Source organism: Ailuropoda melanoleuca, chromosome 8, assembly GCF_002007445.2.
Source record: "Ailuropoda melanoleuca isolate Jingjing chromosome 8, ASM200744v2, whole genome shotgun sequence".
NCBI classification, from domain to species: Eukaryota; Metazoa; Chordata; class Mammalia; order Carnivora; family Ursidae; genus Ailuropoda; species Ailuropoda melanoleuca.
Genome location: NC_048225.1, coordinates 10,455,349 through 10,468,671, shown reverse-complemented (window position 1 = coordinate 10,468,671; position 13,323 = coordinate 10,455,349). Strand labels below are relative to the sequence as shown.

At 51.3% G+C, this 13,323-nt stretch overlaps 1 protein-coding gene across 1 annotated transcript in view; it reads right to left on the bottom strand.

Annotated features, from left to right (window-relative positions):
- ZBTB16 (zinc finger and BTB domain containing 16) overlaps positions 1-13,323 on the bottom strand; it is a 176,538-nt gene that overhangs the window by 50,775 nt on the left and 112,440 nt on the right. Inside the window, exon 4 of the mRNA XM_034665624.1 lies at positions 4,291-4,377. Coding sequence (XP_034521515.1) covers positions 4,291-4,377 — 87 coding nt within the window. The remainder of the gene's footprint in view (positions 1-4,290; positions 4,378-13,323) is intronic.

Below are 13,323 nucleotides of genomic sequence, written 5' to 3'. Positions count from 1 at the left end.
CCCCTTCCTAGAACAGAGATGGCAAATGGATTTCCAGTTGTATTCTTTCTCTGATTATTAGAGGAGTCTGGGGACCTGCCTGGGTTCTGCAGGCAGTAGTGCTATTAACAAGCTCTGCCATGTGTCAGGAAGAGCCACTGCCGAAGAGTAAGGCTGCTGTGCGTCTGTCCTTCGCCCCAGCCCAGCCCAGCCTGCGCTAGGAGTGGCCCAGTGCCCGTGACCACTGGGGGAGCTTGCCCACAGCACATGCCCAGGCAGGGAGGGAGAGCTTCCTAAAGCATCCACCTTCACCTCTCATCCCTAATTTGGATTCATTTTCTCCATTTCTCACCCGTTTCAAGAACTCCACTGACTCAACCTGAGATAAAGCCAAAGTGAGGTCTGGGCCCGCCTCTGCCCTAGGAAGGATGGCACTGTAGTTCTTTTGTAGGTGAGGAGACCTCCAGGGTAGAAAGGACAAGTGTCAAGTCAAGGCCATCATCCTACCAGAGTGTGGAGTCAGAGCCCCATCTCAGGCTTCTAACTCAAACTCCAGGCTCTTTCCAACCACTAGTCAAACAGCCTCTTCTGGACGGCACTGGCCACTTTCAAAGTCTCACTGACTTAATAAATAAATCCTAGACAAGCACTGGTCCTAAGACAGTTCCCAACTTTCAAAGCTGAATCAACACAGATTCTAAAAATAGGCTGAAATCTCATTAATGCCACTGAATTGCATGCTTAAAAAATACTGTAATATATGAAAAATCCTCAAATTGTGTACTTTTAACAGGTGAACTGCATGGTATGTGAATTCTATCTCAATAAAGTTGTTTGAAAAAAAAAACAGAAAGTACGTCTGCATTGATCACTGCTGTATCTCCGGGGGGTGGTGCCAGGCACACAGAAGGTGCTCACTAAGTGCACAGGGTCTGTTCGCAAACAGCCTCCCCTCCTGCTCACCTGTCATGGACTCAGCCTCCGCCTCAGATCCTGGTTGCAGGTGGCTTGCTTCCTGCCGCGGCGGATTTAACCAGCACGGACAGCTCAAGCGGCTCACCGCTCAGTCTCCACAGGCCCCAGCTCGGAATTCTCAGAGAGGGATTCAATAAGAATCTGGCTGGGACCTGGGGACACCTGGGCCATGCCCTGGCTTTCAAGATAACTAGCTCCAGAACCTGGGCAAAACCACTTGGCCAAGTCACCTTCTCTGTAACCAAGGCAGGGCCTCGCTCACCTAGAAAGCGCTCCTCCAGCTGCCCAGACCGAGGCCCGTGAGAGCACATTTTCCACTTGGGAAAGGCAGATCGTGGGAGGTCACAGGACATGGAAATACCTCTGACATAATGATGGCGGCAGCAGCAGCAACTGACGTGTCTTCCCTCTTCCATGCTAGCCCCTTACGGTAGCTTGGCAGCCTGTCTCCAAGATGACCGTCATATACCACTCTGTATGTGTCTGTCACGACCCCTTGGCCTTCCACCCCCTGAGTCTGGGGCTGACCTGTGCCTCCTCTGACCAATAAAACATGGCAGAAGTGATGTTATAGGTTTCCAGCCTAGCTCAGAAGAGAGCTGGCAGCTTACGCTTCCGAACTCTTGGGGCCCTGAGTGGTCACGGAAGAAATTCAGGCCAGTCTGCTGCAGAGGGAGACTGCGTGGCAAGCACGGACAGTGAGGACGCTGTCCTCGATGTCCAGTCCCACACAGCCTGACTGCAATCCCATAAGAGACCCCAAGTGAAAACCAACCAACTGAGCCCAGTCAACCCACAGGACTGTCAGGGATAATAACACTCTGTTACTTTAATCTGCTGGTGGAGCGGTTCATTACACAGCAATTACTAACTGACACACTTCCCGTGGTCAATTCCCAACACAGGAGCCAGAGTGAGCTGTTTAACACATAAATCGAGTCATGTCATTCTCCCATTCAAAACCCACCAATGGACTATTATTTCCTTCTCTCTATACATGTTTGTGCACACGCATGTGGGTGGGGGGTGGGGGTGTGCATATATTACTGAGATCTCATTTATATATCATATAACATGTAACTCATGCATTTAAACTATACAGTTCAACAGTTTTTAATATATTCAGAGTTGTGTAACCATCAACTTTAGAACATTTTCATCACCCCCCAAGAGTCATTCCCCATTTCCCTTCAATTTCCCCAGCCTCTGGAACCTACTAATTTACTGTCTGTAGATTTGTCCATTCTGGAAGTTTCCTATAAATGGAATCATACAACGTGTAGCCTTTTGTGATTGACTCCTTTCACTGAGCATGATGTTTTTAAGACTCATCTATGTTGCAGAGTGTATCACTCCCCCACCTCATTTTATAGCCAAATAATATCCATCCTGGGCATAAATGACGTTTTGTTTATCCATCCCTCAGTGGGCGGACGCTGGGTCATCTCTACCTTTTGGCTATTATGAATAATGGTGCTATAAAAATTCACGTGCAAGTTTTCATGAGAACATATGTTTTCATTTCCCTCGTCAGACACCTAGGGGTAGAATTGCTCCGCATATGGTAACTCTACGTTTACCCTTTCGCGGAACTGTCCAAAGTGGTTGCACCATTTTACATTCCCACCAGCCCTGATTTCTTCACATCCTCGCCAACACTTCTTACTGCCTGTGTTCCATATCATAGCCACATCCTGATGGGCGTTAGAAACGACTTCATTGTCATTTTGATGTGTATTTCCCTTATGATGGCCCAGTGGTGTCAAGCATCTTTTCATGTGCTCATTGACTATTTGTCTATTTTGGGGGAAATGTCTATGCAGATCTTTTGCCCATTTTTTTATTTCGGTTATTTGTATTTTCATTATTGAGTTGTAAGAGTTCTTTATGTTTTCTAACTGTAGTCTCTTATCAGGGATATGCTTTGCAAAAATTTTATCCCCCTCCAATGGACTTTCAGCACATGCAGAATAAAATCTAAATTCCTTACTAGGGTTGAGAGACCCACCTGATTTTTGACCTCATCTGCCACCACTCTCTGCGCCTCACTCCCTGCCTGCCCCCCCCTCCACCCCCCAGCCACAAGGCTCCTCTTGCAGTTCCCTGAGCCTGTCAAGTTCAGCCCAGCCTCAGGGCTTTTTGCAAGTGCTTGTTCCCTCTGAGAGGCTCACTCCCTCACATCAGGACCCTGCTCAGATATCACCCTCTCAGAGAGGCCTGGCCATTTAATCTAAAATACCACTTTTCTCCCTATCACTCTCTTCCCCTTATCCTGCTTCATTTTCCTACTAGCACATATTATTACCTGACATTATATTACACATTTTCTTGCCTATACCGTCTCCCCATCAGAATCAGTTCCATGAGAGGCAGGAACGCCATCTGTCTCATATGTTACCATACCTTAAATGCAACAAGCGTGCGGGGCACATTGTGGGAAGTCAATCAATATTTTAAATACATCTACTCCTATGGATGAAATGCTTACTATGAGCCAAACACTCTGCAGAGCACTTCAAATAAACTAACTTATTCCATCGCCGTGACAACACGGCACTATGGAGGCAGGTACAATTATGACTCCGCTTTTCTAGCAGACGAGGTGACCCCAAGTGAGAGAGTTTCAAGGACAGATCCCTGGTCTAGCGGGCAGGAAGGGCAGAGCCAGGCTGAGACCCAGGCCATCCCAGCTGCCGTGATCCTGGCTCCAGTATTCACTTGGGCAAGTCACTGTCCCTCCCTGCAGGGTCCTCAGCTACGACACAGAAGGTGCCTCCCACCTTACAGAGTTACTGAAAGGCTGCCGCAGTGACACAGATGACTGGTGACGGCACTGAGGCCGAGCAACCAGGGCTCTAACACCAAATAGGTGACTTCATCGTCAGCTGAACGGTTCACACGCATCCTTATGTAGACACTGCTTTCTTTGACCCCATGACTTGACTCACAGCGGGAAGACTAGCCCGCTGTGGCCACTGAGGGTTTCAGAAGTATTCAGATGGAGTGCGAGAGGTTTCCTGACCGTTCACCAAGGGAAGGGGATGCTAGATAACATCGCGGACCTTCTAAGACCTCAACAAGAGCATGCTAGGAGGCTCGTTACGATGGGACCCTGGTGACCTGTGAGACCTCATCCAGGGCAGCTGCCCCTATGGGGCAAGGTCACACGTGGACGTTCCTGCCAGCCAGCCCCACACATGAGAGTAGCTGAACGTGGCACAAGCTCCCCAGGACATGACTAGCTGGCAGGTTTGCTGGAAGAGGGTGCCGCCAAGCTACCCATCTCCATGCGCCGCCATGCTGGAGGACCTGGAGAGTGGAGATCAGTCAACTCACCAGTATGGGTCTGCCTGTGTGTCTCCAGGGCATCCTCCTTCGAAAACTGGGCTCCACACTGGTCACAAACAAAGGCTTTGGCACCCGCTGAAAAGAAAGGGGAGGCAGTCACCGTGAGAGTGATATTTCGTTTGTGGGGAAGGCGTCCTGGGCCGAAATCGTGTAGGTGGATGCTAGGGGATGGGGCTGGATACCTGTGATGACCCCGAGTCAGGGACAGTCACTGGTCCCAGCAGCCAGCCCAGCCCAGCCCCTCCTCCAGGACATGACCACCCACCCAACTGAACTCTAGATGCCACCATCCAGGGGTCTCCCAGAGAGAAGGGGAAACAAAATCAGAATAACCAACATGAGCAGAGACGGGGTCCCGATGAGATGCCCTAAGAAGCAGCAAGATTCTGGGGGGCTGGCTCCAGCTGAGGCACAGAGGGGAGTAAAGGGTTCAACGAGGGCAAACATGCCCTGTTGCTTAGACTGTACCTTATGGGAAAGCAGGAATTGCTGAGATACCTCTACTTGGACAGCCCCTAACTCAGTGCGTCCAAAACTAGACTGTCTGCCCCAACTACCCCCTCCCCCACCGCACCCAACTGCTCAAAATCCCTGAATGACTTCCCTGCGCCTTCAGGATAAAATCCAAACTTCTCACCAAGACTCACAAGGTACTTCTGGACATGCTTATCTTTCCTGCTTCATCTCTCACTCCTCAACTGTTGCTGCCTGGTCTCCAGACCCACTCAGCCGGGCGGGGTCCCTGAAGGAGCCAGGCTCTTCCCCACTGAGAGGCCTTCTGCTCCTCCCGTGTCTGACATCTAGCCCCTCACTTCCGGCCCCAGTATAGCATTCTATGCACCAGTGTCCATACCTCTGTCCCTGTGTCTGGAGGACACAGCCCTTCCCTGTGCTCCCACAGCACCCTGTATGTTCCAGATCAGAGGCTCACCATGTGCTCTTCTAAATGCCTGGCGACCCATCCCTGCCTCCTGCCACACTGGAAGCTCTCCGAGGAGGGGAGCATGTCGTCGCATGCACAGCTGCATCAGCCCAACACCCAGTGGGAACCGATTACTGTACATATTTGTGCAATCAACAAAATCAATTCAGTGCGATTCAAACTGATAAACTTTTTCAGAACCATTATTTACAAGGCTCAAAGCGACAACGCCACAGAGTCAAGACAAACAGGACTTTTCACTATTTGCTAACAGTCTTCAAGGCTGTAATACATGATTTCATTCAGGGGGCACCTGTCTCAAGCCTTGGTCGTTTTCATTTGAAACGTCTTCTGGATGCATCTTTTGCACTGCATGCCGACTCTCCCTGCCCCATCCGGGCCCTTGCTGGATGGTGCCCAGAACACTGCTGGACTCATCATGGTCACCACACCCACCAGCTGGCCTGATTCACCAACACATGCAGGTGTCTTGAAGGCCACTTGCTTCCTTCCTACTTCTTGCTCAAGCACTTGCACGGCTCACAAGCTGCACTGATTCTAAATTCCTCTATGTGGCTGCGAGGCCTGACCCCTTAGCCACCTAGCTCCCCAGGTAGCTGTCTTCACCTTCCCTGGGTGGAACCACGGGACCCTCCCTGAGTCTATGCACGTGAGCACAGCCAGGTCCCAATTCTCTGCCCCTTTCCATCCTCAAGACCGGAGGAGTGTGTGCATATCAAACATGCCGGCTCCACTCTGCCCATCCCAGGACACCCTGCACATCATTCCTTTCAACGCTGTGCTTTATGTTGTATTGGAGTCTTATAAGAGGCAGAACATCTTTTTAAGATTTTATTCATTTATTTGACAGAGCAAGAGAGAGAACAAGTGAGGGGGAGAGCGGCAGAGGGAGAGGGAGAAGCAGGCTCCCCACTGAGCAGGGGGCCTGACGCAGGGCTCGATCCCAGGACCCTGAGCACCCAGGCACCCTGAGGCAGAACTTCTTACACATAATTATAGTAGAAACCTAGTGCTGCTTTCCAACCATCTCAGATTTCCTGAGGCTGTACCAGATACCAGGCACGATGCGAAGTGTTTAAGACGTATTGTTGCCTTTGATCCCGTCAACCTTTAAAAATACAAACTGCTATTACCCCCCCATAGCAGACAAGAAACCCCAACCTTAGAGAGGTTCAGCAGCTTGCCCAGTGTCACACAGTGCATAACAGAAGCGCGTTCAAACCCAGGCAGCCTGACTTCAGAGCCTTTGCTCTTAATCTCTGTGTATTTTGGCTTCCCCAGCGCTCCATCTACAAAGATGCTTCAGGGATAAGAAGGTGAGGTATGGGCTTCCTTTCCGCAACTCAAGAAAATAAAATTCCAATATGCCCCTTTGATACATCAAAGTTCTGTGTAAAATTCTAGCTGGAGAAATGGTTCCAAGACTTTTTCAAAAAGTTTTAAGAACTTCTTCCTTAGAGTAAGAGCACAAACTATAAGGAACAGAATTCAGAATACAATTTGTAGTATGGGCTTAAGTTAAACAGCAATACTTCTTGCCAGTGAAGGTAAAAGGATCCCGGAGTACATACAGAATGTCAGGTCCTAGGAGAACACTGACCTTGTCTATATTCCAATTGATGAGCCACATCTACCCTCTACTAGGTACTCAGTAAATATTAGTTGACTGGCCGAATAAATGAATGAAAAGGTGCCCTAGGGAATATATGGAGTCACTTTTCCTTAAGAACTTTAAATATAAATATTGCCAGTTGTATTAGGTGGCTGGAGTGGAATTTTGCCTGGAGACGGGGAGGTCACGATCACCTCCAGGTGTCCCTTCAGGCTGCCGGGTGTCCTTGGACCAAGGACCTGTACGTTCCTTATATGGCTTCAAGAAAGAGCTTTTGAAGGAACTTGACGGCAAGACAGTCACAACGTGTGTCCGCTCAGGTGGCAGCCAGGACCCCTTTTCATCCACTTACTCTGGAAGTGCAGCAAGTACCTCAAAGAGCAGCACGGACGAGGCGGGTGGATGAAGTCACAGCCTTCTTGCCCTGAGAAATCCTCCCCAGTCCCAAATCATTAGCCAGCAATGATTTCCTGTGGATCTGTAAGGGATCTGACTTGCGCTGCATTTCTTTCTTTGGTTCTCACAATTCTCAGGGTTCCCTAAAGAAGAAAGCAGCTGGGGTGGCCCAAGGCTGCAGCAGGGCCCGGAGAGCCCTGGGGGCTCCGCCTCCTGCAGGAGCCCGGCAGCCAGGTGAAGCGTGTCTGTGCCTCCGCCTCAAAGGGAAGTGGTGCGGAGGGTTCTTAGAAAACAGCCGTCCACACGGCGACAGCGGCACCTGTTTTAAGGACCAAGAGCAGAAAGAAAGGAAGGAGGGCAGGTAGGAAACGAAGGGCCGGATGCGTGCCATTGGACAAGTTCAGATGGAGATAAAAACAGCTCAGCACGTGCGAGCTCGTCAAGGTTGCTGGCTTGGCCCGAGCCTGACCACATCTGGCTGCCCTCAGTGTCCTCCCCTCTCCCCACCTGCCTTGCTGAAGTCACGACACTGAGCTGAGGCTGTGAAAGTGCCCTGGCCTCCGTGCACTGCCTGACCCACCCAGACGGGTCAGAATTCTCATCACTTGCAGAGACCACAGACGTTGGCTCCCACCTCAGGCTCCATTCCCGAAGCCCTGGGACTCCCCCACCCCCACCAAGACCCCAGCCCCCCCAACGCCCCAGGGTGAGCCCAACAGCAAAGACAGGCAGTTCCAGGGCCCAGGAGCCCAGCAAAGAGAGGCAGAAACCCCCTCTTCCCAAGGAGGCATGTGCCTTTAAATTGTCTCTGTAATGGCTGGCTCAGAGGCAGAAATATTTGGCAGCCCTGAAATTAAAAGTGATAAATTTCCTCGCCAAGCTTTGATCAATAATAGAGGCCTCATCTGTTAATCAATAAGACAGTCTCTGCCTGTTTACTGTGCATATGTTGTTCGCTGCTGCCTTCGCTATGATGTCAGGTTTGCATTCAAAGCAATTCAAGTGTGTGTAAACCACATGGCTATTCCCAAAATGCATTAGAGTGACATCATTCAGGCACTAATACACTTATAAAGCATCAATGCAAGGCAGTGATGGAGGGAGGGAGGAGGTCATGCCAGTTGAGCACAATGGGTGCATGGGGATAGATCAGCATTTACCCCCCCACAAAATTTCCTGAGGCTCATCTTGGGAGTGGGGAGAACACCAGGGCACAGCTCAGGGATGGCCATGCCTTGCCATAGCTTTCCTACACACAGGGATATCTTTTGGATGTCCATCAAGAGTATGCCCAAAGGTGGATTACAGTAAATGAACAGGAGGGACAAAATCCCTGCCCTCAGAGAGCTTACCTTCTAGAAGGGAAGGCACATCTTTAAAAACCCAGTGAATATAAACCAGGTAGAGGCAAGTGATGAAAAGAGAAATAAATTAAGTGAAGAGGGACAGAGAAGGCCAGGGGCTGCTATCTTTAGGGGGTTGGCACAGAAGAGCTCTGTGATAAGCTGCCATCTGAGTGGGGAAGCTGAAGGAAGAGGTAACACCCCCCAGTCCAAGGAAACCCATTCCAGACAAAGGAGGCCAGTGGGCTGGAATGGAGCCAGTGAGGACAGTGGGAGAGATGGGGTCAAGTAGGGGATGGACGGCAGGGACAGAAATTCACAGCCAAAGGGAGAACAGCTGGAAGATGGAGCGGGCTGGACCCTTGCCATCCTCCCCTGTGATTACAGATCTGAGCGAACAGCACCATCTAGAGCGGGGAGCACCGGGTCCTGGGCCTGCCCGGCCACTCACGGCTGTGGACACCACAATGACCCTTCTTCCAGAGCTGGGAAATGGGATCTGCCGTGGTGAAGATCGAAGGGGAAGATGGACCTTAATGAACACAAACTCCTCGCCAGTCACCAAGCACTCTGCAGATACAAGAGTTCACTGATGTTATTTAAACCTCAGGAGGCAGGAGAGCGTGCTTTAGAGCCCAGGACTCAGGTCCGATGGATCAGAGTTCGAATCCCAGCCAGGCTAGTCATGAGCTGTGACCCTGACCCCAGCAAGGTGCCTGATCTCAGTGGGTCTGTCACCTCCTCTGCAAAATGGGAACAAAAGTAAGTCCCTCAGAGGATGTGACAAGGTGGGTAAAGGGCTTGGCCTTCTGGGGGTGGGGGGCGGCAGACAGACACACCTAGTAAGGAGTAGCTACCATCACCAGTCAGGCTCGGGGTCATGATTCCTTTAAAGAACTTCTCTGTGCCAAGTATGATTGATTTTACTGAAGTTCAATGTACAGTTATTTGGAGGTCATTAATCTCGTGTAAAGTGAGTCTCACATTTATAAAGACATATTTCACTATAATCTCTCTCATACACACACACACACGCACGCACACACCCCTCATGCCTCTCATTTAAAGGTGAGTGATTGTCTTGTTGAGGGGAGCAGGAAAATCTGTCAAAGGACCAACATGTCAGTATTGGCAGCTATTCACCAGGCCGGCTCGGAAATCCCCCCCGGATGAGCCCCAGGAGCCACAGGCCAGCGTCCTGCACTGCCTGGCTATCCTCTGTCTTCAGCAGACTGTAAGCTCTGTGCGAGCAGGCAGGGCTGGCCTCTGGCCTGTCCCTGCCCTTTCCCAGTGGCCTGCTCCCTGCCTGCTCCCTGCCTGCCCAGCAGCTGCGCTCGCTACTGGGTCAATAAACAAAGAAGCCCTCTGGCAGCTTCCAGGACCACAACTGGCCTGGGAAGAGGGCAGTGGCCATTCAGGGCACTGCCAGGCTGTCCCCTAGGGGGTGGCAGAGTCCTTATTCTACAGACTCTGGGTTCTCTACTGGCCCTTTTGAACACTCAAGGACGTGGTTTCGGCTGGCACTCAGGCAGAGAGAGGAAAGGTTGGAAATGGGGCTGTGGGCTTCCCCTGCAGCACGATCACCCTCTGCTACCCTCCCAGCTGCCCAGGGCTCACACCCCCCGCAAGAAGAAAGCAAACCCTCCCTCAGTACACTCAGGAGCCTCCTGTCCAAGAGGCGTCCAGCAGCCACAGTGGACCCTGGATGGGCTGGCAGTAATCTGCTGAGTGACCCCCACTCCCAGCCCAGGCACAGAGTTTATCTGAGGTTCAACAGTAAAGGGACAGACAGACGTCCTTGCCCTGCCAGTCCCCTGGGGATCCTGCAGGGGAGGCTCGAGGGTGCCTCATGAGCTACCCTGGAGGAGCAGGAGTGCCTGACCCTCTGAATCTCCCAGACTCCTACTCTCTCCTACATCTCCCTGACTTCTGGATGCCTCCGGAAGGTCAGACAGGGGCCCTAGGAAGGAGGAGGGCTTGACACAGGTTAAGGTGGGATGGAAAGAAAGGAGGCAGCCACCACAGTCCTCAAGGAGGCTAGAGATGGTCTAAGGCCTCCACGTGCAGGGGGCCCTTTCGCTCAGTGCTAAGGATCACCTCAACTCAGGAATCAAAGGAGACACGGGCCAGGAAAGCCCTTTTAAAACCATAAAGCTTTCTCTAACCACCCAGCCTTCCAACAACAGAGGCGAAATCCAGCAGAAGCTCATCAGGCTCCCCGCAGCTGTCCTCCCCCCCCCACAACCCCCCTTGGCGCCTCCCCTCGGCAAAGGGTGCTGCCTTCCTCCCTACTTGCCCTCCCCACCAGAAACAGGGTGGGGGGTCCCCAGCATCTAGGAAGGGGAGTAGAAGACGCTGAACACAATCAGAAGTGGGCTGGTGTCTCTCTGAAGTAAATAAGGCAGAAGCCAATGAAAGAAGAAGAAAAAAAAAAGCAAAATCCCTCCCTCTCCTACCCCCATGCTAATAAGAAGGCGGGCGGGGGGGGGGCTGAAAAAACACTTCACATTTGCCAGCATCTAATGTGGAGTAGTATGTGCTTTTTCTTTTAATTCCTTGAGATTTTAAAATAAACATCTTGAATGTTCTGATGAGATATGCATGCCTGCTTACATAAGGAAGTACAGAGTGTACCAAAACAGCCGACCCAAAAAAAGCATAAGCCGTCAGAACAATGAGTACAGACACGGGGCATTTTACAACGGGCCATGGTGTACAGTTTTATTTACAGTACCTCTTATCAGACAGAGAGCAGGACACCGGCTGCCAGCTCCAAAGGCTAGGACTGCGTGTTCTTTCACTCAAGGAGATGTGTACTCCCCGAGAGGCTCTGCAAGGCGAGCTCGCTTGCTCTCTCGCCCCCTCTCTCTCTAGCTTGCTCTTTCTCTTGCAGCAACACAACAACAACTGATCCGGCACTAGAATCTCTGTAAGGGACACTCACTGGGGGAAGAGGGGAAGCAGTGGGCAGAAGTGGGCTGAACAGGAGACTGGCTCAGGATAGGGTTCGATGAGAGCTCTAGCCAACAAGGAAGTGGGGGCAGGGCTCCCACGACAGGACAGGGGAGGGGGGTGGGGGGTGAATGAAGTAACAGTGCAAGCCCCAATCCGAGGTAGGACTGAGGAAGCCACCAGGACCGTCTCCAAGCGGTGCCAACAGAGACGGGACTAACCAGGAGCCACGAGTGGCAGGTTTTCAGACCTCTAGACGTCAATTTCCCATCGATGACCTGCTAAGTGGCTGGACCTCTCACACGTGGCTCAGTGTCCGCTCCACAGAAGATGAGACCGTGGAACAGGTCAGAAGGAAATCCTGAGGCGTCTCTGGTCTGAGAGAGCACTTCTTAACCTACCCAATAAACCTCACGCTGTCGGGATGCCCCAAGGTGCCCTGGTGCCCTTGGCTGTCACTGGGACCCTGTGGTCTTGATGTCAAGCCCCACACGGAAAACAGGTCCTCCTTGTCCCTTTATCCCTGCAACTCAATTCTTAGAGAGCCTTGGAGAGCTCCCTTGGTCACCACATTCAGCACCAGCAGGAACCCAACAGGCTCAGACACACAGCCCCTGAGTGCAAACCCACGCGCTCAGTATACAGCTGTGCACTAGGGAAGTTCAGAACCCCTGCTCTGGGCTCACACAGACCAGGTTCAAGTCCCGGGTCTATCATTTCTAGCTCCCACCCTGGGCAAGCTAATTCTCCTGTCCGGGCCTATTTCTACACCTGTACAATTGGGGCACAGAGCAGCCACCTCCCAGGGCCGAGTGAGGATCCATTTAAATAGTCGACGTAAAGTCTGCAACACCAAGCCTGGCACATAGGATCTGCTCGAGGAATGCTGCTTGTCATTAACATCAGGACTGTTTCCACTACTCTCCCCCACTGGTGACGTCTGGGGCCCATGAAGACATCAAAGGCATTCAGCAAACACATCATAACGTTTGCAATATTCTTACCACCCCAGCCAAAACACAGAGAATGAAAGGAGAAAAGCTGCCTATTCTGAAAAGTCTTCAGCAGATGTTCTCTGGGGAGAGGAAGATAAAAAGAGGCAGAGGACACTAACGATTGTGCACCTTCAAGAAACCCCTCTACAAGCCAACAACCTACAGGGCGCCTGGGTGGCTCAGTCCGTTAAGCGTCTGACTCTTGATTTCAGCTCAGGTCATGATCTCAGGGTCGTGAGATTGAGCCCCGTGTTGGGCTCCACGCTGGGCATGGAGCCTACTGAAGATTCTCTTTCTTCTTCTCCCTCTGCCCCTCCCCGCTAAAAAAACCAAACCAAAACAAACAAGCAATGTACAAATAAAGACAGAGCCCCCGATAACTCTTCCCTGGCACAAGGTCAAAGAAATGGCACCTCTCCAGTCGACCCTCAACACTCATGGCCAAGTTTTGACAGCACTATCAACCTCCTACTAAAATGAGTGCAAACCTATTTAAGGTGAATTATTATAAATGAAATACAAGTAGGATAATAAATCTGTCACAGCAAAACAACAGTGTGCAAATCTTCCCAAAGCCTAAGTAAGAGTATTGATTTGGGGGTTCACCTTAGCGCTGCCTTTAGCCCATTTCTTCCCCAGGCAACTTCCATGACTGACTAACCAAGGTATGGGGGTAATCAACGCAATGACACAAACCCCTCTCTTGTTAGGCGAATGTCAGCCCCGGCTCTGATGGACCAGACATCCTTCCGGACACACTGGGCCAACTCAGACATCTCG